Genomic DNA, 25,156 nt, shown 5'->3' with positions numbered 1-25,156 from the left:
ATTCTGTACGGAATAATTTGTTAATGTATGTTTTTGTGAGGCGCTTAGGATTTGTTTTTAGGACTTGCACCAGATAAGTATCCTCATTATTACTATTATGTGTTCATCTCTGGGATTGGACGTTTCAACCACCCTATCTGCTGATTAAAGGCACAGTAAGCCTCCCGTAAACCATCACAGATACTGTCAGGCTTTTACACACAGTACAAACACCCTTTCATTTAAACACTTACCTCTTGAGAACATCCTAGGTGCCCTCCGTAAAGAGCGAGCAATTTTCAAAGAATTTATTTTTGCGTGGTTTATCTTACCCCTGAGCCAGACAATCCGCAAAATTAATTCTTTGAAAATTGCTCGCTCTTTACGTAGGGCACCTAGGATTTTCCCGTTCGGTGAGCGTTCAAATGGAAGGGTGTTTGTACTGTGTGTAAAAGCCTGACAGTATCTGTGATGGTTTACGGGAGTCGTACTGTGCCTGTGTAACAGTTCACTTGCTCTCCTTACTTACAGAATCAGGTCAGGTAAGTTGATGGATCATTTATTTTAACTGAAGAAAATATGATACTATCTTCTTACTTGTTTTCTGCATTACAGGTTTGATAATACGCTTAAATATGAGCGCCCGTCACTTATACGACATGTTACGTCATCCCTTTGACCCTTATAATTCGGAGGATGAAGAAGATGAAGAGCTGGAGAAAATCATGGATGTCATGAAAAGGGCCACTGAGCGGGCCCAAGCGGTTCCTTCATGTGACACTGGCCAAGGTAAATAAAACAGCTTGAAGCAGACCTGGGAACCCATACGATTTCGCCGTATTTTGTATGCATGAGTATCTAGAATATGATCAGTACGGTCATTGGGGAAAAAATACGACGAGAAAAATTCCTAGACAACTTTTCTTCACAATTAGCGCATCCCGATCCAGTATTTCGACACATGAGTACGGTTTTTGTAAGTTATCTAATTAAAAGAAGCTTTACAATTATTTTGTTTTAAATGTATTGGCAAACTCAATACACTCAATGTTTTGGTGTTGCTGTCTCATCAGACCCAGAACCAGGTGGATCGTCAGCACCATTACAAGCAGGTTCATCAGCTCAACCAATGGACACCACCGCTTCACAGTCATCAGGATCATTACCCAACCAATCAGGATCAAGCACAACAGGCAGCCAATCACAAGCCGTCACAGATAGCGCAGTCGTTACGTTAACCAGTCAGCTTGCCGGTACCAAGATGCCAGCCACAGATTTAAGTACACCCTCAACTAGCCAATCAGTAATCGTGAAAGATTTAAGTGGTGACGGCCTGAGCCCTAAGAGAAAAGCCTCCGAAAGCGACGATGGTGGAGGTAATACTGAGTTGACGTTATGATTATAATCAAGACGTATTTTAGATTCTGCATGGATACTTCTTTTACTACACATATTTTTTCCCCTTTCTTTGCTTTCTGACAGTGGTTTATACGAAAACAGCGGGAACATTGCTTTCTCTGGGGCTTTCCTAACAAACAACAGATGGACACAAACTATTTCAGACACTAGTCTGTTCAAGGCGTAGCATATTTACAGCTCGGTCCAAGGGCGGATCAATTCACTTTGGAGGGGGGGGGGGGGGGTTACAAAATGACTGCGAAGATACAAGTTGACGGCGCCTAAGCCTCTAGGGGGGTCAGGGGGCATGCCCCCCCGGAAATTTTTTGTATCCAAAGAAGCAAAATAGAGCTATCTGGTGCATCCTGAGCCAATAAATTACTTCTTTTGTGGGGGGGGGGGGGGTGGGGGGGGGTTACGTAACCCGTGTAACCCCCCCCCCCAGATCCGCCCTTGGGGTCGTTTGATAGTGACCTACATCTAGACGAATCTGAATCTGAAAAAGGTATACATGTCACCACAGCTTCAAAAGAGAAATCATAGTATGATTGAGATAGATTATGACATTCATATAACAAAAGAGATCATTACCCACGAAAGCAAAGACAGCACAATTCAAATGACTTTGTCCTACTGAGTCAGACTCAAGACCTCTTTTGCTTTAACACTGTGTGTCTCATCATCAGTTGGTTGATTACACATTCATATAATTAATATCCAACCCAACAGATGGTGAGGTAGGAAACCAGCCAGCTCACAAAGAAGCGAGGAGGGAAGGAGGTGAGGGTGGGAAAGGAGACAGCAGCTCTGATGCAGGGCCGCCGCCCCCACCAGAAGAGAAGCGAGAGGACGTTAACGACCTCATTAGGATGCTGAATCATCATCGGAGAAGGCCCGTGTCCCCCCACAGGGAGCAACTCTTCATGCAGTGCTCCAGGTGCGAAGCGTCATGATTCTCACGACTCAAAAATTAGAAAGGTCACATTTAGTCATTTTTGGAACTTCTAATTCAAGACAAAACAAAACGTTCAGAAGAACCTCGACCTAACGGCCTTTTTTTTTTGTCCTGAATTAACCGTTCCAAAAATGTAATCTTTCTTCTTTTATTTTTGTTTTACATTTTATTTGGAATGTTAGCAGTCTACTTTTTTTGAATTTCAGGATTCTCGGGTTCTCACTGAACCATTCTGATAATGACAAAGAATGTTCAGGCTCCTTTTGCTTTTATTAATGCTTGGGGCTGACGTTCGTTACAATATAACAAGTGCGCATGTCCAATGACAACATTGTTCATTGGACATGCGCACTTGTTATATTGTACATAATGACATAATGACAACATTGTTAAAAAAAAAAGATGAAAAAAAGACATTGTTCAGTGTGATCTCTTCAGTATCGTCCCATCTGTGTAGTATCATCTTTCTGGTCCCAACGATGATGGTAGTCTGTTGATACTAACATGATGTTCAAAAGCATTGTTAGCACTACATTATTGTGCGAAACAATGTTCTTGTTGTTTTTTCAAGCGTACATTTTGTTTTGCAACAAAAGGGTTTTGACGCCTGAAGAAAGATCACAAGCACAGAATGCTATAAATACAAGCCCTCTCCCCCTTCCCCAGCACTCCCATATCAAACACCCAGGGAATTGTGCGGGAGCCGACAAGAAGGTCAATCCACGTCAGTTGTCTGACTCGTACCCCCACCCCTATCAAAAATAAATAAATAAATAAAACATGAATAAATAAATAAGTAATAAGAGAAAAGAAAAACAAGAACAACAATAAAAACAGAATAATTGTCTCGTGCTTTAAAACCCTCAATGCTTCTGTTTTTATGGCGGTTCTTGTTTTTCTTTTCTTTTTTCATTTATTTATTTATTTATTTTTTTTTTTTTCTGTCCACCTTGTAGGGACGTGATCGGGCAGATGAAGAACGAGCTGTTTTACAGCCAGAACAGGAGGATTGAAAAGCTCAGGGCGCGAAACAGGCGCGGAGAACCTCGACGGCCTCAAAGCGACGAAGACTCGGACGAGGAAACGCTTCGCCAGAACCCCGCCCTGCCCGTACCTCAGGTACAGGCCAAGTTTCCCGTCACGGACCGCCAGAAGCTGCTGAGGCTGCTGATCCTGGGCGGCATCAAGGTTGGACGAGGTCGAGCTGATGACCCAACGAAGAACCCCGACTTCAACACCGTCAAGAGGATGATCACGGATGGGGAAGGGGTACAGGTGTGTGTTCAACGTTAGGAGTTCCCTCTGCCTTGGTGTTGTGTTCTGACCCGCCCATTCCTGGGAAGATAGCGCAGTAGAGTCCCCCCAGTTTGAGTTGGCAGCTTCTTTGATGTTATTAAACTGAAGACTGCGCTGGTCCTGGGCTTGCTCTTCTGCAGCTGTCAATGTCCATGCGTCAGAGGAGTTGTATTCTTTGGCTGGTGCATGTCTTTTTTGACTGGTGCAAGTGCTGTTTGGCTGGTGCATGGCCTTGTCATGGCTGTGGCAGATTGAAAAATGGTTCATTTTACCGAGTCAACTTATTTGTACAGACTCATTTCAAGCGCCTGTCACGACTTCTTGACCACAGACTGTTCCAGATTCTCAAAGACGACCTTTAGCTTTCTTTTTGCAAGACCAACTCCTGAGGTATGCATCTATATGAAGAAAATGGCATGCATTCATAGTCAGCTATTGAAATGCGACTGATGCTCAAGTAGATCGCCGTCATTGTTGCGCATATAATCGCAATACAAGACCATGCGTGCATATTCTTCAGAGGAAGTGATTATGCTGTCAATATATAAATAAACCGGACCAAACCCAACCTGGGTCACTGTAGCATTCGCTTGCTCGTTCTGTGTGTGTGCAGGTGTTGTTTTTGTGTGTGTGTTTTTGTTCTATTTGTTTTCTCAGTTGAGATGCATTTTGTGAGTTGCTGTTAACATTCAAAGCAATTTCTTCATTTAGGTTAAGAACGGCTACGTCTAAACAGCAGGTTTCAATTCCAGCCGAAATGGAGAAATGCTCTTCTGAATTGGATCCCTTTCAGGCGCGTAAAAAGCAGACGTGAACCTCCATGATCACGACGTGCTCTGTGTGTCTGCCTTTCAGGTCATGTTGAGTTGATGTTGCACGTTGACTTCTGTCTTGGCATTGCTTGTTGGACAGTGACACTGAGTTCGTAACAGCTTTTTGTTGTCAATATACCCGCAACATATGACATGGAATCCGGGAGCAGAAATATATATTGCTACAATAATGTGTTCTTTTGTTTCACCTGAACAAGGATGTAGTACTTACCAAAAAGCAACAACTAACGATGTAGTACTGTGTGTGTGTTCTCTTAGTATTCATTCTTTGAAGAAAGTACTCCATACTAGTCGCTTTGTGTTTTGTCTACAAATGTATTATTTGAATACACTGTATAGTGTACCTTGTGCAACGTAGGAGCGTATTTCGAGAACTTCCATCCTATTCTAAGCATTAGGATGGTGTCCTATACGCAGACGATCGTCCTTGACAACAGGGGGCAGTTTCTTCAGACTCACCTTTGTATATCATTATCACTGGTCATAAATACTGACACCATCACTCTCTTCTTGGTGAGTTTGAGCAACTCTTCAACACCTATAAGTATTTTTATCGCAGCCTCTTCAACAGACAACGTTGCGGAAAAAAATGAAGATGCTGTACTGTGGCGAGCACAGGTGCATGCAGGACATGCATTCAGGAAATATTGAACAAAATATATCTGATTTCACCAATAGCGTCAACAGTACTATGCACTGCTCCGACTATGAGAAGTTGCACTGTGTTTCCCAAACTGTATGTGAGTGTGTATGTGTGTGTGGTGTAGGTGGTGGACCTACTGAAAGACGTGAGTGTCAAAGGACGGTCAGCCAAGCAGGACGGTCTGGTGTATGGACTGGCGCTCTGCTGTCGCACAGATAACATGGACACCAAGCGAGCAGCCTATGCTGCTATTCAGGTGGGTAAATCACAATCTATAGATGACTCATAACTCATAACTCATAACTCATAACATTTTATTGATCCAACAAAGGAAATTAAATTGGTCATCAGCACATATAGGTCATTAATTAATAATTATAAAAGAAGAAGAGAAGAAAATTTATAAAACCCATGATAACAAAAAAATATCTAAAGTAATATATGTACAACTACAATACCCTTTTTACTTGCACACTTGACACACCGACACACCAACACACATGCATACATACCTACATACATACCTACATACATACATACATACATACATACATACATACATTCCATGTTAAAGTGTAGTTAAGAACAACAGTAATTATATCATTGTTTGGATTAACAGATAAGTTTTTATGTAAATGATGATAACAACAATCCATAATTAACGCTATTGCACTACCAAAAGAAGAGACCAACCAAACACATAAAACCAATCACAGTAATCATCATCAGTTATCACAGGTATCACAGTAGATTAGCCATGCAAGTCATGTTTTGCATTTCGTCAAGTTTTGACTAAATGTTTTCAGATAGACCTGGAATCGAGACGAGGGTAGTGGTGTATGTGTGTCTGTGTGTGTGTCTCAGTGTGTGTGTACGTGTGTGTAGAGTGATTTAGAGAAAACTACTGGATTGATCTTCATGAAACTTAGCAAACAAGTTCTCCAGAGGATAACCCCAAACGTTGTTTTTACCCCATATTTCAATAACTGTCTTTTATGACGTCGTATCCGGCTTTTTGCAAAAGTGTAGGCGGTACTGTGACGACCTCATATTTCAACCAAATTCAATGCCTGGTGGTGTCTGTGAATCTCACTTTACACCTCAGAAACACACACACGATCAGACACTGCCAAACAGCAATGCTTGAAAGGGGATCGTGGGAGTTACTTTTAAAAGCCAATTGATGACGTCATTGGAGGATTTGGGGATCGGTATGTCATTACTGTTAAGTGCGGCTTTTGTCACGTCTCACATTGGGTGATTTTCAGGTCTACGAATCGCGCCGATAAGAATATAAACGTCACTGGAAGCTTTGCCAAAAGTCGCAACAATATTCTTGCCAGTCACAAAGCGCAAGCGGTCTATGCTCATACCTTCTTTGTATAGACAGAAAAGAAAGCGAAACAAAGCCACCCCCTACCCGCGCCCTTCCCCTCAAAGAAAACAAGTCGCGTAAGGCGAAATTACTACATTTAGTCAAGCTGTGGAACTCACAGAATGAAATTGAACGTAGTCCGCCGCTAGTGCAAAAGGCAGTGAAAGTGACGAGCCTGTTTGGCGCGGTAGCGGTTGCGCTGTGCTTCATAGCACGCTTTACTGTACCTCTCTTCGTTTTAACTTTCTGAGCGTGTTTTTAATCCAAACATATCATATCTATATGTTTTTGGAATCAGGAACCGACAAGGAATAAGATGAAAGTGTTTTTAAAAGGATTTCGACAATTTAATTTTGATCATAATTTTTAATTCTTTTAATTTTCAGAGCTTGTTTAACATATTTATATGTTTTTGGAATATGAAAATGATGAAGAATAAGATGAACGTAAATTTGGATCGTTTTATAAATTTTTTTTATTTTTTACAATATTCAGATTTTTAATGACCAAAGTCATTAATTAATTTTTAAGCCACCAAGCTGAAATGTCGAAGATTGCTTGGCCAAAATTTCAATCAATTTGATTGAAAAATGAGGGTGTGACAGTGCCGCCTTAACTTTTACAAAAAGCCGGATATGACGTCATGAAAGACATTTATCGAAAAAAATAAAAACACGTCCGGGGATATCATACCCAGGAACTCTCATGTCAAATTTCATAAAGATCGGTCCAGTAGTTTACTCTGAATCGCTCTACACACACACACGCACATACACACACACATACACACATACACCATGACCCTCGTCTCGATTCCCCAGGCTCTATGTTAAAACATTTAGTCAAAACGTGACTAAATGTAAAAAGGTAGGGTATAGAACTGACGTTGGCGTACATTGTCATATCTGTAGCAGTTCTTTTTCTTCTAATTTTCGCACCTCTTATTTTCATAAATGATGGCCAATGACACCATTCAAGTCTTGCACACCACTGACTGTTTTGTACTATACACACAGCTGCTACATTTTAAGAGCAATTGCTAACGATGGCTACGCTTAAAAAAAAAATAATCACAAGCATGTAACAGTTCCTACTTTTAGCGCATCGGGCGGCGGGCCGGGAGGTCGTGGGTTCGAATCCCATCAGGGTCATGTGGGTTTTTCGGGCTACGGTCGGCTCCTACCCAGAGTGGAAGTGCTATGGTTCCTATGGTAAGGCTGGGATCACACAGCCGAGTGTCAGTCACTTAACGAATGCGACTTTGAGGGTGCTCAGGTTCTGTATACCTGACCAACACCGCAGGTGCGGCAGTTCTCGGGCCTGGTTGACGCCAGGATATATTATGACAGTAAGCGTAGAGTGCTGTCCTGTCACGTAGTCTCAAACCAAATTGGAAATCCAAAGAATCATTATAATCATCCTCATCTCATTAATCATCCAAAATATAAATTGTCCTTGCTCGTGTGGCCCTTCATGCCCGGAGCTCTCATGGTGACCTTGGTCTCAGTGTTCCTGTTTCTTCCTTCCCTGTGGACTGGGTGGCCGAGTGGTAACGCACTTGCGCTCGGAATCGAGAGGTTGCGTGTTCGACCCTGGGTCAGGCCGCTATTTTCTCCCCCCTTTCCTAACCTAGGTGGTGGGTTCAAGTGCTAGTCTTTCGGATGAGACGAAAAACCGAGGTCCCTTCGTGTACACTACATTGGGGTGTGCACGTTAAAGATCCCACGATTGACAAAAGGGTCTTTCCTGGCAAAATTGTATAGGCATAGATAAAAATGTCCACCAAAATACCCGTGTGACTTGGAATAATAGGCCGTGAAAAGTAGGATATGCGCCGAAATGGCTGCGATCTGCTGGCCGATGTGAATGCGTGATGTATTGTGTAAAAAAATTCCATCTCACACGGCATAAATAAATCCCTGCGCCTTGAATAAAAATTGAAAAAATAAAATAAATCCCTGCGCTTAGAACTGTACCCACGGAATACGCGCGATATAAGCCTCATATTGATTGATTGATTGATTGAATAGTAGTTCTGCTGTCAGTCTTCAACGTGTGACGTTCTGGGGGGGTTGACGGAGGGACGTGGTGGCGGTCTCCTCTCTGGAGGTGACGCTCACTCAGTCTGGCTCCGCGACTTAAAAGTCAATGTCGTTTGTAGGGGGCATAGTAGGTAGTGGGCTGCGTCCGTTAGCTCGGGACAGACCCACTACTGAACACCGTCGAAGTGACTCAGCAGAAGTGCAGTGTCATCTTCCGAGGGTAGCCTACCGCAGCGACCCGACATCCCCCCCTGGAGCGTCTGTAAAATCGACAAGTCTGGCAGCGGAACGAAATTCAGAGGTGGTTGGAGCAGCGAGTACAGGGACGGGGCGGTGTGAGAGCACAACGGGACAAGGGAACAAGTGTAAAGACGAAAAAAAAAAAAAAAAAAAAAAAAAACAGTTCCTACTTTTGTGTGAGTCCTGGTACTCATTTCTACTTCCTACTCCGTTTAACGGTCACAAAATGGGTCATATAACGTCTACACTGAAAAGTGGCACTGCAGATACTCTCTAATGGGCATTTTTACATTTAGTCAAGTTTTGACTAAATGTTTTAACATAGAGGGGGGAATCGAGACGAGGGTCGTGGTGTGTGTGTGTGTGTGTGTGTCTGTCTGTCTGTCTGTCTGTCTGTCTGTGCGTGTGTGTGTGTGTGTAGAGCGATTCAGATTAAACTACTGGACCGATCTTTATGAAAGTTTACATAAGAGTTCCTGGGAATGATATTCCCGGATGTTGTTTTCATTTTTTCGATAAATATCTTTGATGACGTCATATCCGGCTTTTTGTAAAAGTTGAGGCGGCACTGTCACACCCTCATTTTTCAATCAAATTGATTGAAATTTTGCCAAGCAATCTTCGACGAAGGCCGGACTTCGGTATTGCATTTCAGCTTGGTGGCTTAAAAATTAATTAATGACTTTGGTCATTAAAAATCTGAAAATTGTTAAAAAAAAACCTTCTTTTTTTGTTATAAAACGATCCAAATTTACGTTCATCTTATTCTTCATCATTTCCTGATTCCAAAAACATATAAATATGTTATATTTGGATTAAAAACAAGCTCTGAAAATTAAAAATATAAAAATTATGATCAAAATTAAATTTTTGAAATCAATTTAAAAAACACTTTCATCTTATTCCTTGTCGGTTCCTGATTCCAAAAACATATAGATATGATATGTTTGGATTAAAAACACGCTCAGAAAGTTAAAACGAAGAGAGGTACAGAAAAGCGTGCTATCCTTCTCAGCGCAACTACTACCCCGCTCTTCTTGTCAATTTCACTGCCTTTGCCACAAGCGGTGGACTGAGGATGCTACGAGTATACGGTCTTGCTGAAAAATTGCAGTGCGTTCAGTTTCATTCTGTGAGTTCAACAGCTTGACTAAATGTTGTATTTTTGCCTTACGCGACTTGTTTGTTCCTGCATTCTCATGAAACTTTATTAAAAATGTCTATTCGTGTGCAAGAAGGCATTTATGCGAGAATAAATTTGAGAAAATGTTACACTTAAACACCATTATTTTGCTTCGCTAAAAAGTCCAACAAACTTGAGGCTTCACAAAGGTTGGCAGATCTGGTAATATACAGACACTCTCCGTATTTGCAACCCTAACCAATTCAACCATATTTACCTCTTGTTTGTTCACAGGACATGTGCAGGACTCCCACGCAAATCTTTCAGCTCATCAAGTACATCGAGACCTACACACCGGAGTCCTCAGGGTGGGGGCGTGGCCTGAGGCGCGCCATGTGCATGTGGTACAACGCCTACGGGACCAATCCGCTGCGTCTGGCCATGCACGTGACCAAGTACTGGCAGCGTCACGACTGGTGTCATCGAGACGTGTTCCGCTTGTGTCACATCAAGCCGGCCAATGACGCCATCGGATTTATCATCCGCTACGCAGTCAAGGACATGAAGGAGGCCGAGAAGTTCTACCTGGAGGACGGTTATCTCGGGCGCGATGACCTGGAGAAGGTAGGAATGAGTGAAATCTGAAGTTGATTTAAGGTGTTAAAGCGAAGTTCGATACAAAGTGTGTAGATGCACTGGTAGACATTTAAGTGCAGATCTCGTGTGTGTGTGTGTGTGTGTGTGGGGGGGGAGGGGGCGAAGTGTGTGTATGTGTGTATGTTTTCTTTTTCGTTTTGATTTTACAAAGTGACCCTGAACAAGCCGTCATAAGCGAAAACTTTAACGAATTCGAGCTGGTCCTTGTCTTGGCGAGTAAATACATATACATGTACCTCTTCAAAAAGACAAAAACAATATAAAGTTCTATCCTGCAGGTGCACAAGTACCTGAAGGCCGTGGAGGAAGCCAAGCAATGTCAGGACGTGGAGAGAACCTCGGAGCTGATCAAGGAGCACGACCTGGTCAGAGAACAGCTGCGCACGGAGATGCTCAACGAACCCGACATCTGGTCCGTCATGCTACCCAGCATGCCCCTCACCGCGCTCATCAGGAACCTCGGCAAGATGTCCTTCCTCAAGTGAGTTTTCTTATTTTGTGTAAATGTGTTTATACTCACCTTCTTAATCATTAAAGGGATATTATTATCATGAAAAGGATATGATGGATCTATACAGTTTGATTTGGGGGTTGTATTTATGTCACCACTCATAAGGAACCTCGGCAAGATGTCCGTCCTCAAGTGAGTTTTCTTTTTTTGTTTAAATTTGTTCATACTCACCTTCTTAATTAATAAAGGGATATTATAATCACTAAAGGAATATGATTGATGGATCTATACATTGCGATTTTGGGGTTGTATTTGTGTCATCACTCATCAGGAACCTCGGAAAGATGTCCGTCCTAACGAGTGCTTTTTAAATGTTTGTATTCTCAATTTGTTATTCATGTTATATGAAGTCTTATATCGCGCGCGTATCTCCAGACTCGGACTCAAGGCGCAGGGATCTATTTATGCCGTGTGAGATGGAATTTTTTACACAATACATCACGCATTCACATCGATCGCAGCCATTTCGGCGCATATCCTACTTTTCACGGCCTATTATTCCAAGTCACACGGGTATTTTGGTGGACATTTTTTATCTATGCCTATACAATTTTGCCATGAAAGACCCTTTTGTCAATCGTAGGATCTTTAACGTGCACACCCCAATGTAGTGTACACGAAGGGACCTCGGTTTTTCGTCTCATCCGAAAGACAAGCACTTGAACCCACCACCTAGGTTAGGAAAGGGGGGGAGAAAATTGCTAACGCCCTGACCCAGGGTCGAACTCGCAACCTCAGTCTCCCTTCCGAGCGCAAGTGCGTTACCACTCGGCCACCCAGTCCTTATATGAAAGGAATATTATGCTGAGAAAGGAAACAAACTTGCATCGGTCTCGGGTAGCAATATCGGCTAAAGAGACGATACGTAGAGGTTACATGCCGAGTCTCAGTGATTATTAAAAATAATGGTCGAAGTTCGCGGATCATGAAAAATGCGAGCTTCAGCGAGCTTTTTCATGACCGCGAACTGAGACCATTATTTTTAATAATCACTGAGACGAGGTGTGTAACCTCTTTATTCCTCCTTTCTTCAGTTATTCAAAGAAAAGAGGAGTTTTTGTGCGAAAGTTTGATCGAATCATATTCACTCAACCAGTCAACCTGCGCAGGCGATCGATTAATGCGCGGTTGTATAGTTCCGTGCAAATCATTCCATTCTGTTAACACTTCTTGTCAGTTTCCCTGTTTTGGACTAAAATCAAGTACACAGATATGTTGTTATTCTGCTGTGGCGGTAAAGGCAGATATTGTGTGTTCTGTTCATGTTTTGGTATCGCTTAGGATAATGTTCTTTCGTCAAATGGGACTAGCAGACGAACCTTTGCACCCGTGTTCCAACGTTAAAAACTGTATGAAGTTCAGTTTTCTGGGGAAAATAGTGTATGAAACCGCTTTATGTTCTTTAAATTGATGAGATGTGTGCATTTGGTTGCGTGTGATCTGTTTATAAAATGAAATATTGTTGAAAACTGACCGTCGGATTGCAATCTGTTGTCGAAGAAACTGAGTGAAAAGAAATTTGAAAGGGGAACTACTCTTGTCGCTAGACAAAGTATGAGAGTTACTTGCCTTGGGAATTTGCTTGTGTTGAACGTTTGTGCACGGCAGATCTAGATTCAGAAAACGACCGAACTCATGGATTTTATAAGGAGATTCATGTGTTCAAGCCTGTAGTTGTTAATATAAATGCGGTATGTTTGTATTGTTTGCTCCAGAAATGTATACTTCGTACATTAGAGCGTTCAGAACTTTTCAGTCGCAAAAAGTACCGACACAGAACAGCTTCTCAACCCATTGCGCTGGCTCGTTATTTGTTTGGTTGCTGGGTGTTTATCGAAAAATAACTAGCCCTACAAGTTTACAGAGGTAAAGAAGCAGAGGGGGGAATACAAAATAATAACCAACCTAAAGGGATATCATAATCATTAAAGGGATATAATGGACCTATTTTGGGGTATTATTTATTCACTACACACCAGGAATACCTTAAAACAGGCGTTTGACGCCTGACTAATCATTAAAGGGATATAATGGATCTATAAAGGTCGATTTTGGGGTTGTTATTATGTAACCACACACCAGGAATACTTTAAAATAAGCATTTTAGCGCTCAGTTATTCAAATTTGAAACGGCTGTGTTAGGGTGTTGTTTGGAGACTTTGATTTTTCCGCGCCGCCTTCTTCCACCAGTTCTTTGTTTTAATTTTCGTCCTTCTTTTTCGCTCCTGAGAGGAGCCCGTATTTCTCACGCTTTTGTTGGAAATACAGATTTGAAATCACCCAAAAAGCTACTGAGTTCGGTTTGGACTCTTAATAGATGAAATAACATGTTAATATTGTATTGCAGACATCTGTGTTTTGATCGTGAGATATAAAGTTGCATCCCCTTCCCACCTATCGGTCTCGATTAGCATTGAAATGCTGAAGAGACAATAAACCTCGGGTCAGGGGTTCGCATGCAGCCCGGGAAGGAAACGTGTCAACTTAATGTGATGTTTCGCAGACGGTATCCATGTACGTCCCCATCTCCATGTCACCGCCATCGTACGTAAAAGACCTCGGTCAGTCTTCATGCCAGAAGATATACACCTAAACACGCACACATCTGAGTACCACGACTCTTGTAGCTGTTAGCAATCCATTGGGGGGAGGCAGTCCAACTTTCCCAGCAATGGGATAATTAAGTAATGAAAATAAAATGAAATGAGAAAAAAATCTCTTTGCATTCTTTAGCTTGTTTGATGACCCTGAGCGCACGCAGATCGTGATCTCCAAGCTGAACAACGTGAACGCCATGAAGAAAGCGCGAGTCCACCCCTTCAAGCTGCTGCTGGCTCACCATATCTACAAGCAGGGCCACGGCGAGAAGGGAAGCCTCAACTGGCCGGTAAGTGCATACAGTTTACATTTATTGTTTTTAGATCAAGTGATAAATTAAAGTAATGACAGTGAAAAATTGAAAATGAAAAATGAAATAAAAATTAAAATTAAATAAAAATTAAAATGAATAATGCAAATGAAAAATGAAAATAAAATAATATCACAGAAAAGTTTCAGCTATATCTTGTTCGTAGATGTTATTTTATGAGATCCAAGATTTTGCATCTTCAGACTGCTGTTATATTTAAGGAGGTTAAGTCGGTTTATGGTAAAACAAAATCGGACTCTTAACTGAAGGCAAAAGGTCTGCGTAGTCCCTGGACAGGTGTAAATTTCTTGGTTTAAATCTTGATTTGTATGATATTATGAACCCACAGTACTACTTGTAGCTCCGAACATTTGATTCCGTGCAAAAACAACAATGTTAGTCTTGACATCGTGTATGAGAACACTTGTTAAGTCCTCCATATACATGCAACCCAACGCCTTACGGCGCGCACTTCACAAGAACGTCAAAGCAGACACGTTTTTCTCTTGAAATTCTCGGTTAGATCTAAAGGTTACGTACCAGAACGCTCGTTCAGTCCTCCACATATGTACTTGCAGCCAAACCAAGAGATCCTTGCTGCCTTGGAGAGCGCGTTCTACAAGAGCTTCGAGGCGGTGGAACCAACGAACAAGAGGATCCTGATCGCCTTGGACATCTCTGGCTCCATGACGTCACGTCTGATGGAGACTCCCATCGAGATTCGGGAAGCTGCAACACTCATGGCCATGGTCACTTTCCGGGTAAGTGTTGAAACTGGTTATTGCTAAATGCACAGATGATGAATGCTCATTGACTTTTTGTGAAATTATTTGGGCAAAGAATTCCAACTCAGCACAAACAGCTGCCAGGATGTTGATATTGTGTATGCGTCTAAGTGGATGGATGCCCTTAGTTCGTGCAATAACTTAGACAGATTGTGGCCCTGTTTCATTCGTAGATCTAAATGTAATGCAACTAGAACATTCGTTCAGTCCTCAACACATTTACTTACAGCCGAACCCAGAGATCTTTGCACGTCGTCTATGCATGGTCAATGACATTATGAATTTAGTTTGCTCGGTGAAAAAAAGGTATATTTAACTTCAAATGTAAGCAGAAGAACAATGGGGACTGCGCGTGAGAGCAATAAATATAAAGACCAAAAAATACTGTACTTACGTTTGAACGAAGAATACGGAACAAATACGAGTGACGTTTCTACCACTTGGGCCTTCTTCAGTAAGTAAACCTTTGATGAAGAAGGATTTACACAGGAAAAGCAAACAAAACATGCCTGTTTTTTGCCTCATCCACAGAGAGAACCCAACTGCGACATCGTGGGGTTCCACAGCAAGCTGATTCCCCTGGAGATGTTCAAGGACGAAAACAAAACGTTGGACCAGCTGGTGTCTGAAACTCACCGCCTAGGGTTCGGCAGCACGGACTGCTCCAAGCCTATGACGTGGGCCCGCAAGCATGGCAAGGAGTATGACGCCTTCATCATCTACACAGACTCCGAGACCAACTCTCACAGGGTGCCTCCGTACGCTGCGCTGGATAAGTACCGTCAGACCATGAACATCCCCACAGCCAAGCTCGTGGTTGTGGGCATGTCGCCGCACGATTTCTCCATTGCTAGGCCCGATGACCTGCACATGATGGACGTTGTAGGCTTCGATTCCGACACGCCGGGCATGATCAGTGAGTTCCTGAACGGAGGCTTAGAATGACCGGTAGTCGAGAAGAAGGGTTCGATGCATCTGACCCCTGGCGTCGGGTTTGTTGTGGTGTGCAGAATTTGTCTACCCGCAGAGTGTTGTTGATTGTTTTCTGTTTTTGGGGAGAGAGGGGCTGGGGTTATTTTTCTCCGTTTCTGTTTTGCTTTTCATAGTTATCTGTTGGTTTTTGTCATTGAAAGTTTTGGTATTAGGTTGTCTCAATAAAGAAGCTTTACTATCGTGTTACACTTTGATCACGCTCTTTTTCCCTTCTAAATGTCCGTTATTAAAGGTAATGTCTATTTTATGTTCGTAATTCATGAAAATTCTCGTCTCTAGTTCTTGTACTCCGAAATTAAAACTTCAAAAATGCGCCCTATCTAGGGTATTCTTCCATTGAATAGAAAACATTTCGTTCGAAGGGACATAAGATTTATGAAAGATACACACTCGTGTAAAGTGTCGCTTGGACATTGCCACCAGAAAATGCCCAAGGATAGGAGCCTGTGGAAGACCACTCCAAATTACACAGATAGAACTGAACTACCTATATATAAAACAAATTAAAAAGCAAGTATGCCAGAGATACCGTGGCCACTGGCACATGAGGCTGGTTGGGGGGCGAGGAGAGTTGAAGGTGAGCCGTCCTCTTGTGTCTAAATTAACAAGAGAAGAGATGACCCCTTCATACGACCACCCACCCCACCCCCCTCTTGTCATGTCATGTGGTCGTGATATATGGCCTCCAATCTCCACCTCTATTCGGGTGGCCACCGGAATGTTGCAGGAAATCGGAGCCGTTATTGAAAGTTGTAAGTTTGTCATCAGGGTTATAAGAGGTTGTTTTGGCTCCAGCAAGATCAAATACAGAACTAACTTTAATTGACCCTGTTGGCGACATCATGGCCGAAACATACGCGGAGCCAAAAGCAAACTAGACGAACGAGAAGGAAAAGAACTATAAGAAGAAAGGCAAAGAAGGGGAATATAGTATGTCCAGTATAGTATGCTACTAAGGGTTAACATTGTCAAGCAGATGCTTGGCCGTCGAGTCCAAAGCAATAATGATAGAAGGCGACAGAAAGGAAAGTGACACTTAGGACAGTCAGCTGTCAATGTGTATTGAGACGAACCCCAGGATTAAATCCGTGCGCTGGGTCTGATTGGTTGAAACTAAGATTTGTTTGAGATTTCAATCAATTCGACTCTGTGCTTGGTTTCCACCCAGTTTGGTACTTTCCGTCGCATACGGGCAACACCACAACAAGAAAATAACAGAGGAGGGATAATACCACGTTCTCAATACCACCTGAAGAACAAATCGATATGAACTACCATCGACCGCTTGTTCGACATAAGCATGTAAATATTAAAGGCACACTCCTTCCCTATAAAATAGTTTGGCTCATTGTGTCAGTTTTGGCCAGGCTTTTGCATCGGGTAACACCATCCCTCCACTTGGTCACATACGTAAAATCAACGCGCTGAGTGCCAGCAGTGGCGAGTTAGAATTTGTTTATGAATTAATTTCTTTAAAAGCCACCAGTAGCTTTTTGGATATTAATTCATCAAAATATTTCCCACTGTGGACTATGAGTATCCAGGCTGTTCATTTTTGGCATATGACCAAGTGGAAGGATGGTCTTATCCCTTGTAGAACCCCGGTCTATTATCTGAATGGTGAGCTAACTGTTTACGTGGGAAGGAGTGCGCATTTAAAATGTATATAATCATTTGTTTATTTCCTTATTTTGGACTGAAAGACTACAGCCACCATGCAGTAACCTTTTGTAGAATAAACACTCCCAGGTCCAACGGTATCGAGCCGATCTTTTTTTTACGCAAGACTGCGTGCATGTTGGTAGCATGCTAGGAATCAGCTCATGTGCCTCTGGACTTACGCTCACTCACCATGCAGATCAAGTCACGCGTTACAACAGAGTAAGAATTCGTGACTCATAGTTACACATCTCAAACAAAAACACGTACGCTTTGTCATTCAAAACTTGAAACTATTGAACGTGTATCTCGAATCCATCACGGCCATGCCAACAGTCTCCAGCTTCTCTTACCTCATGAAAATAAAACACCATGTCTCCCACTACCTCTCAACTTTCAGACACAAGAATATAAGATCTAGCCTTGGCCCTACCGGTCCGACTAGCATACAAAGGTGACCGCCCCCCCCCCCCCCCCCTTCTTCCCCAGCACCCCTTATCCAAAACAATACAATACAAATAACTTGAAAATAAAAAAAGTTCCAGCTCCTGTGTCGGTTATGTACAAAACATAAAAAATATTTTGTTTTTTTTAACGATGCAATTTTGTATGATAGATGTACTTGCGATTTTGTATTACATTGTATATGTGTTCATTCCTTGTAGAATAGAAACATTATAACACACTGCGAATCTTAGCGAGCATCACTCGTAGCTTTTTACACACGAAGAACGTCTTGTTGACTTCAAGGTAAAATACTGCCAGGCTGAACGAACCATAACATTGTGTGCTATTCTTCGTTGTGATTTTGTGTTGGTGTGCGGCATGCTTGTTGGTCGATTGTAATTATATGTATGTTAGTAAGAAGCTTTATTCTTCGTTGAGTTTTGTATTTAAATAACATTGCGCGCAGAGAGTGAATGGACATAGGAATTGTAGTCTGTGTATAAAAATGTGGTAGTTTTAAGATGTTTACATCAGAAAAGCTCTCTCTAGCACCTTGCTGGGTTTCAAATCCTACACACCACAATAAAGTAGACAGACGAATGATGAAAAGTGGTTAGTATCTTCAGGGAATTACCTTCAGCTCTTGGTCATACAACAAGAACGAGGAGCTCGTCAGAACTGGACAACATCAGAAAGTGGCTATGGAGCACACTAGATGTTAACAAAATTACAAACTGGTGGTCGCCATATTTTGTCAGCTAGGCTCGCCAGAAACTGACAATACCAGAAACTAAACTCAAAAGCACAAGTCCAGGCCAAGACAGGAATTCCCTGATATGATGACCACTCACACAACAGGTCAAGGTGCTCGATGTGAGCCAGAGAAACGGTTATACATGTGTTGCTGCATTGCCACCCTTTGCTGATCACAGGTGAATGTTGGACAGCAATCAGTATAGTGAATGTCAAAGAATTCCGACAAAGAGCTGCAGATAAGAGAACGAACAATTTCAAGTTGGAAGACTGAGTCAATTTATTCAGTCTGCTTCACTCATGTGATCAGTGATTAGGGTGCTGCATTTGCAAACATTTACAAGGCCGTTCATGTTTGCATCATACGGTTTTTTACTTTATCATATACACGACGAATGTGATCGTACGTCATACTTGAAACAAGTATAACTTTCTAATAAGAGCTTATACTCGTGTATGAAACGATACAGGTAGTTACTCCGAACTTTTCTTGTAGCCGGTATTTACGTTTTTGTTACTTTGTGTTTAAACGGTTGTGTTCTGCTGTTTCTCTTAGTGATTCTTTTGAAATCGGAGAATTTGTTTCTACAATAATTATGATAACATACAATAATACTTTGCTATTGTGTTTTCAGCGTAGCAATAGGGTCCGATATTTAGACGAGACTGACAAGTACTAGTAATGCCGACGAGTCGAAGACGAGTCGCATTATACTTGTTCGAGTGCTGTTGTCGATTCAGTAAAACATCGTGTGGTACAGATGGGTAAACCGGAACCATGCGTCTTTGTTATTGCCAATATGCTTTTGGATATTGGCAAAAATGGCCGACTTCCGTAGCATTATGCTTTGATGATCGGAAGAGACCATCCAAACACAGCCCCCGAATTCCCCCACGTGTCCATTAGAATAGCTAGTTAATCATCACAACCTGAGAAATTATAATGTGGCTGACAATTATACACGATGAACATATCACAACTAAGCACATCAATATAAGCAGCTCTATTACACACACTGACAGACACACACACACACACACACACACACACACACACACACACACATTGACACACACACACACATACGCACGATTACAACACACACACACACACACACACACACACACACACACACACACACACACACACACACACACACAATTACATTATTTCGCAAGAAAGAATATGTGTTTGATGTTCAAATAGTGTTTTTATTCATAAAAAAAATGTAAAGTGCGGAACGCAAAAAAAACTGTGGCTTGCCATATAAGCTGTTATTAGTCTTATTGTTATTATTATTAAAGTGTGCGCGCCTGTGTGTGTGTGTGTTTATTTTGCCATGTCTTTGCAGTAAGTACATGTGTTTACATATATATTTATATATGTGTGTGTGTGCGTGCGCAGTGCGTGTGTGTGTGTGTGTGTGTGTGTGTGTGTGTGTGTGTGTGTGTGTGTGTTGGTCTTTACTTTTTGTTTGCGATGGTTGTAACCTCTCGCTGTGCTGTTCTTAAAAAAATAAATTATATTGGTTGCGGTCAGCGTTTTTATTTTTATTATTATTTTATTTTTTACGTTACATGTTTTATTTGCCCAAACACAGGTGAGGCATTGTGCCTTAAAACTTTTATCCATATAAAAAAAGTTTAGTCAGTCAGTCAGTCTATCTCTCTCTCTCTCTCTCTCTCTCTCTCTCTCTCTCTCTCTCTCTCTCTCTCTCTCTCTCTCTCTCTCTCTCTCTTCTTACTCTCTCTCTCTTCTTACTCTCTCTCATCTTTTATTCTTTTATATTTACTCCTGTCTTTTCTTTGTTTCCTTGTTCACAATTTCCTTTTACGTTTTTGTGTGTGTGTGTGTGTCGATCTGCCAGTCAGTGTCTCTCACTCTGCAGAGGTGTGTCAGTGTGCATTCCCCAAAGACGGAAATGAGGAAAAAACATGATGTGGCCAAGTTTTCTTTTAGACTAATAAAATCACACCTATTCAATCATATACAAAATGATTCAAGTTATTGGTTTTGTGGAAGGATTTAAATTTAAAGCGAGGAAAAATTCCTGACTCAAGAACACGAGAAATCAAATAACCCGCCGGGCCAAGACCCTGCCGCAAAGTCGGTGCCCGGCGCCGGTGTGACGATGACATCTTTCCCTGCGCTTAGAACTGTACCCACGGAATACGCGCGATATAAGCCTCATATTGATTGATTGATTGATTGATTTCCCCGTGACGGCCATATTTCGATTCTCGGCCGCGTTGATCTTGTACAAACTCCACACTGAACAAAAAAACACCCTTCGAGAGTACTGATGAGCGACCTTAGGTACCTTACATTCATGGGGCCAAATTTGTCCAACCAATTTTTTGTATCTTAGAAATTTGATTCATCCTAAAAATGTTTCCCTTCTTATTCAAGGGACATAACCACTCGTTACACGTTTTCGAAGAAATCGATTTTTTGGAGTGCAATCTATTAAATTTCACCACCAATTTTCTTCACATGCAAGTAACTGACATGCTTTTCGTCCTTAAATAATTTCACTTCTTAATTTTACCAGGAAACAACATTTCAGTCTTGAGTATATATCGAGGGGGAAATATGACCACGGGGGAAATATGAAATCGTTACACCGGCAGAACGAGAGAAAAGGTCAACTGACAAACAAATAAACAATTAGGGGCAACAACACAAAACGTCCATTACCACATTTTTTCGATTCACTGTACTTTTCCAATTAGTGACGTAGTCAATATATTTTCATTCTCTCTCTATAAAAACCTGACAAGAATTTTAGAAGCTTATCTTACACATCCTGATAAACTCGGTCACTTTGTTTACATCGAATGAATGTTTCACATTTTATTATGATGATATTTTAATGAGGTGTACTCATCTGACAAAGAATATATCGTCAATGGGTGCAAATGTATTTGATAAGGACAATACAAAAACATTTGATAAGGTATCGATCGATCGCCGCCTTGGTCGAAGTAAGGTAACCGAGGGTTGACCGAGGGCAGAGACGAGCAGAGTTACCTCCCTGCGGTCTACACTCGGCAAGGGAACGAATGCCAGCGACACGACGACAAAGGAACAGCAAAAGACTGTGATACTTGACCGTCGACCTTCCGATCGCCACCCAGCGTCAGCATACGCTACAGACGTACATCTGGAGTAAACTGGACGGTAAGTAACTGCAATTATCACGGTTGCATGAGCGTGAAATCTCTTAGTTCGGGTTGAAACTGTGGCGTATCCAATCTGATTAAAGAGATCGTCTGCTCGATCTCCAGCTTGCCCGATGGTCAAGACTACTCTCCACGCCCTAGCCAACCACAACACAACACTTCATTTTATCACAGCAGCAATGGCTTCTCGCGATTTCGAAGGCCAGATTGCTTCGTGCACAAAAGAGATACATGCAGTGCAATTGCAAGCATGCACGTTTGGACACGGCTATTTTCCAAAGAGTTTTTGTTGTGTAGCCTTGAAAAAGGTGGGCAGAGAAGCTCTTAAATATAATGTTTTGGTTCCTTATTCAAGTTATTGCCAGCCTAGGCAAAGCTAGCTTTAATTCTAGCGACGCCAATACACTTTGATGCCTTTGACCCAGCAGTTTGACTTGGTTCAGAGAACACATACTATGCGGCATAGGACATTCACCCCATTGTTTTATTTTCAGTTCTCGGTTATCTAGCCGTGATGCAATCAAAGGTGTCCGTCTTGACAAGTATTGGCAACGTGCCAATCACCTGACTTGGTTTCACTGATTGTACAGATTTCCACAGCATGGGGGCAAGTTACAACAAGAGTAAGTTTAGCACCAGACCACAAACAGCGCTTTATTTATTTATTTATTTATATGGGAGATTTATATAGCTCTTGACGTTCTCTAAGCGCTTTACATATTAATTTACTGAAGATCATGTAAATCCCTGCATGTAATAGAGTTAAATGCCAGCATATCAGAAAAGAGCTACAATAGTACAAAGCTTACCATGCTGTTTGCTTATATGTTTTATTGGAAGTAATTGGACCGATGCATGATAACCTATTTCTCATGTGTATTGCACCACTACTAGTAGCATAAGATTACTGTATGCCTGTAAACGGTATGCTTTTTTGCTCCTGGAACAATACTTACACAACACACTGACATTAGATATTTTGTCCTAAAAAAAAGAGAACTGAAACATAATGTAGAATCAGGCCTGAAAGTGGCGAGTATTTTACTTGTCATGGCGAGTAGAAACATGTAACTGGCGAGTTGAAATGTTCATCTACTCTCCAAATGCGATTAAAGTTGCTGAAACAAATTGTTGGTTTGGCTAGTTAAGTTTGCTCTCTGGCTAGTAAATTTTGCTCTCTGGCTAGTACATTTTCAGAATCACTAGCCAAAGGCGAGTACACCATTTGTTGGACTTTCAGGGCTGAGAATACATGTAAAGTCGTATTCATTGGGTAGCGTGAGAGACCATTAGTCATTAATTGATTCAAACCAGTTGTCTGAATTTGAATTAATACATGCATATGTATGTGTATCATATTTGTTGCCTGCCAAAGTAAATTGTTATTTGACACAAGCAGACATAAAACTCAGTATATACTTTACAGTGTAGGTTTTATTGCAGTAATATATGTCAGAAGGAGAGTATTGTTTTGCAAGGTTGTAGAAGCTAGGCTCAGTACAGGTCATATATATACATGGTGTAAACCTAGCCCTTTTTCTCTTTATTTATGGGGAATAGCATTTATTTTCATTTGCTGTGTCCAATTATGAAGGCATAAAAGCAGGCTGTCATTCTATACTACCAGTCATAAAACAAATAGGCAGATGTGTTTGTTGGAAGATCTTATTTTCCAAAGGTCGACTTAAGTCTCAAAATAACTTATTCAATTTTGTTCTCAAACAGTACAAACAAGAGACTTTGGGCACTGCCTTCTCGATAGCACATAGGGTCGATGTTGTCAGTCCAATGGAATTGGAGAAAAGGCGCCAAACCTTAGGGCAATCGATTTTTTTGGTCGCACTAAATCGAAAGTGTTGTTAAATGGGGGCTTTAGGGCGACATTTGGTCGACCAAAGTAGGCCTTATATATCAGTATGCATGTGACTCACACGGTGAACACTCTAAAAACATAGTAGCTATCAACCCTGATTTCTGCACATTCCAACAGCTTCTAGTACAATAAGACACTCCTGTTAAGACCTCCAAGCATTGTGGAAAATCAGTAGTGAGTTTAAAAAATGAAGGTATATTAACAGACTTTATATGAGCAAAAAGTCTGTAAAAATAAAACAGTCTTGAAAGTGTGGGTAGAGGGGGGGGGTGTGTAAAGTGTGTTGGGGGGGGGGGGAGAGAGAGAGGGGGCGGTCTGACAAGGGGGTACCACTGTAGTCACAGCATATACCCTTTACCTCACACTGGCTATACAGCTACCGCACACCTCCCAAAGGTATCAGGACACCTGTGGTGTGTTTGGATGCCCTGTATTCAGCATTCCACACGGTCTGCTCTGCCAGTATCGCGGCTGACAATAGACCAGTCTGTGCTCAGCCTCTTTATTAATATTAGTCTGTTAGCTGGCGTATTATGGACAGGACATGGACACTGAGTTTGGTACACTGAGTGGACCCCTCTTCAAAGACACTTTTAAAGATACTTTCTCAGATTGTCTGTTGAAAACTTCTGTAAATTTACTTCTATTTGATACTCCCTCTCTTTTGAAGACATGGACTCGATTTTCGCAGATTTGTGGAGGTCTTAAAAGGGTGGGGGGTTCCACTGTATGTGGCCCGGGTAGGCTGTGTTGCCGGTTTTTGGAACTTATGTGGCCTTGAGCCAGAGGATGTCCTCGACCTCTGATATTTGGCGGACACGTGACTGGCTGCAGACCGGGGGTCATCGCTGGCAGTTGCCACTTTTATTTTCTCTTCATTCATGGCGGCGTTCTCTCTCAGTCTGGCTTCTGTGCGCGATCTGATAATGCTCACTGCAGTGCTACTACATACCCACAATTTGAACACGCAGAGCAAATAGACTGCCACACTCACTAACACCATATATTTATTAATAACAAGTTTGTTCAAGGACTGACATGCATCAAGGCAAAGCAAGACAACATTATGTTATCTTATTCCGCAAGGCCCACTGAAAAGCCAGGAGTACACGAGAAAACAAATAGATTCTAGAAATAAACCCCCCCTCCCCCATGTAATAATGAGACACGGCACAACATGCAAAATGTAATTAAAACATACTAAAAACGAGAGGACGTATGTTAATCTCTCTTGTCACCTTCAGATAGCCGTTAGACCTCAAATTTCATTTGAACGTTTGGTCGTCGTCACTCAGATTCTTTTATTATTTATATAGCGCATAACTAAAAGCACTAGAGCCTTTTGGAATAAACAGTCACTCGGGGAACACCATTGTAAAACACAAAGTAAAAATAAGTCTGGAGCGCTGTTTCTTGTTTATTTCTAATTGGAAAACAGTTCGAATACGACGACAGCATTATTCCGATTTTACTGTAGCTCCCTATCTGTGAGTAGTAAGGAAG

General features: G+C 41.7%; 1 protein-coding gene across 1 annotated transcript in view; it reads left to right on the top strand.

Annotated features, from left to right (window-relative positions):
- Window positions 1-20,132, top strand: part of LOC138982554 (RNA-binding protein RO60-like) — a 38,832-nt gene extending 18,700 nt beyond the window's left edge. The window contains exons 4-13 of the mRNA XM_070355868.1: window positions 595-768; window positions 1,053-1,355; window positions 2,107-2,314; window positions 3,289-3,607; window positions 5,229-5,360; window positions 10,179-10,508; window positions 10,820-11,022; window positions 13,786-13,939; window positions 14,539-14,721; window positions 15,277-20,132. Of these exons, the coding sequence (XP_070211969.1) occupies window positions 595-768; window positions 1,053-1,355; window positions 2,107-2,314; window positions 3,289-3,607; window positions 5,229-5,360; window positions 10,179-10,508; window positions 10,820-11,022; window positions 13,786-13,939; window positions 14,539-14,721; window positions 15,277-15,690 (2,420 nt within the window). The 3' untranslated portion in view covers window positions 15,691-20,132. The remainder of the gene's footprint in view (window positions 1-594; window positions 769-1,052; window positions 1,356-2,106; window positions 2,315-3,288; window positions 3,608-5,228; window positions 5,361-10,178; window positions 10,509-10,819; window positions 11,023-13,785; window positions 13,940-14,538; window positions 14,722-15,276) is intronic.
- Window positions 20,133-25,156: the final 5,024 nt, after the last annotated feature.

Source organism: Littorina saxatilis, linkage group LG12, assembly GCF_037325665.1.
Source record: "Littorina saxatilis isolate snail1 linkage group LG12, US_GU_Lsax_2.0, whole genome shotgun sequence".
NCBI classification, from domain to species: Eukaryota; Metazoa; Mollusca; class Gastropoda; order Littorinimorpha; family Littorinidae; genus Littorina; species Littorina saxatilis.
Note: the sequence above shows the minus strand (reverse complement) of the source record. Positions and strands in the feature narration are given on the sequence as shown.